General features: G+C 55.9%; 1 protein-coding gene across 1 annotated transcript in view; it reads right to left on the reverse strand.

Annotated features, from left to right (window-relative positions):
• EDA2R (ectodysplasin A2 receptor) overlaps positions 1 to 504 on the reverse strand; it is a 5,815-nt gene extending 5,311 nt beyond the window's left edge. Inside the window, exon 1 of the mRNA XM_010133783.1 lies at positions 418 to 504. Within this exon, the coding sequence (XP_010132085.1) occupies positions 418 to 504 (87 nt within the window). The remainder of the gene's footprint in view (positions 1 to 417) is intronic.
• Between the last annotated feature and the right edge of the window lie 615 nt (positions 505 to 1,119).

The raw sequence follows: 1,119 nt of genomic DNA on the forward strand, positions 1-1,119 counted from the left end.
ACACCCGGGGAGGCACTGCTGGTGGGGGGATCCCGCTGGGTGCCTGGGTGGGAATCATGACTTCCACCACTGAGGCTGGGCTGGACCCCACTGCAGCCACCATGTCCTGCTCACACCCACCTAGCGGGCAGCCAGGCTGGGCAGCGTGGCTTCAAATATAGATTTCTACGGGCAAAAGGAAAGAGGGCAACCCAAGGAGCAACCCGAAATCCCTTCCCATCTCTTCCTTTCACTGCCTCGCCCTCCTATCCAGGGTGAGTGAAACTGTTCACCTTCCTTCCCGCCGAGTCCCAGCTCTTCCCAACATGCCGGGACATAAGATTGCCGTTCCGAAGGAAGGCTGGTGGAGTGTTGACCTAGCACTGTACCAGCCTTGATGCTAGATGATTCCCGGCCCTTCCAGAGCAGCCGACTTACCTTGGAAAGCTCCTGCCCAGGCATGCAGCTTCTGCAGGGAGTGCATTTCCCATGTTCATCCAGGTACTCGCTCTCTTGGCAGTTCATCAGGGCTGCAGAGGGGCAGGGAGCCTGAGGAGGAGAGGAGGAGATGGCAGGGAGGTCACGGCCAGCCCCAACGCTTTTAACAGCGGCTCTTGCTCCACGCGTTCCAGCTCAGCGTGGGCTCGCTTGCACTCATCTCAGAGGACTGGCAGAACCCACCTCCCTCGAAAACACCCTCCAGAACCTTCCTGAGCAAATTGATGGCGCAGCCAAAGTTAACGGCAGAATCGCCCCAGCCTCAATGCAGCCAGTTTGCACCTCCAGCGAGGGCTGCTCACAGGGGAACACAGGATCAGGGACCTGCCAAGACCAAGCAATTCAGCCTGAACCTACAAAACTGAGCAATCTGTTTGGAGTTTTGGGCCTGTCTGTTCATTTCTGCATATCCTAGGTGGCTTCTCACCGTGATGACGGAAATGAAATAAAATCCATCTCCACTAGACCGATCTTCATTTTGCTTTTCCCATAACCTTGTGCAGTAAATCAAGAGAGAAACCGTGGGAGCCTTGAGAGCAAAATTCGTATCACCCACCAGAAACAGGGAACCCCTGAAAATGCTCTTCTGGAGACCACCACCCTGAGCAGCCTGAACCACCTGGAGAAACCTGGCACCTCACC

This window comes from Buceros rhinoceros, unplaced genomic scaffold, assembly GCF_000710305.1.
Source record: "Buceros rhinoceros silvestris isolate BGI_N320 unplaced genomic scaffold, ASM71030v1 scaffold18223, whole genome shotgun sequence".
Taxonomy (NCBI): domain Eukaryota; kingdom Metazoa; phylum Chordata; class Aves; order Bucerotiformes; family Bucerotidae; genus Buceros; species Buceros rhinoceros.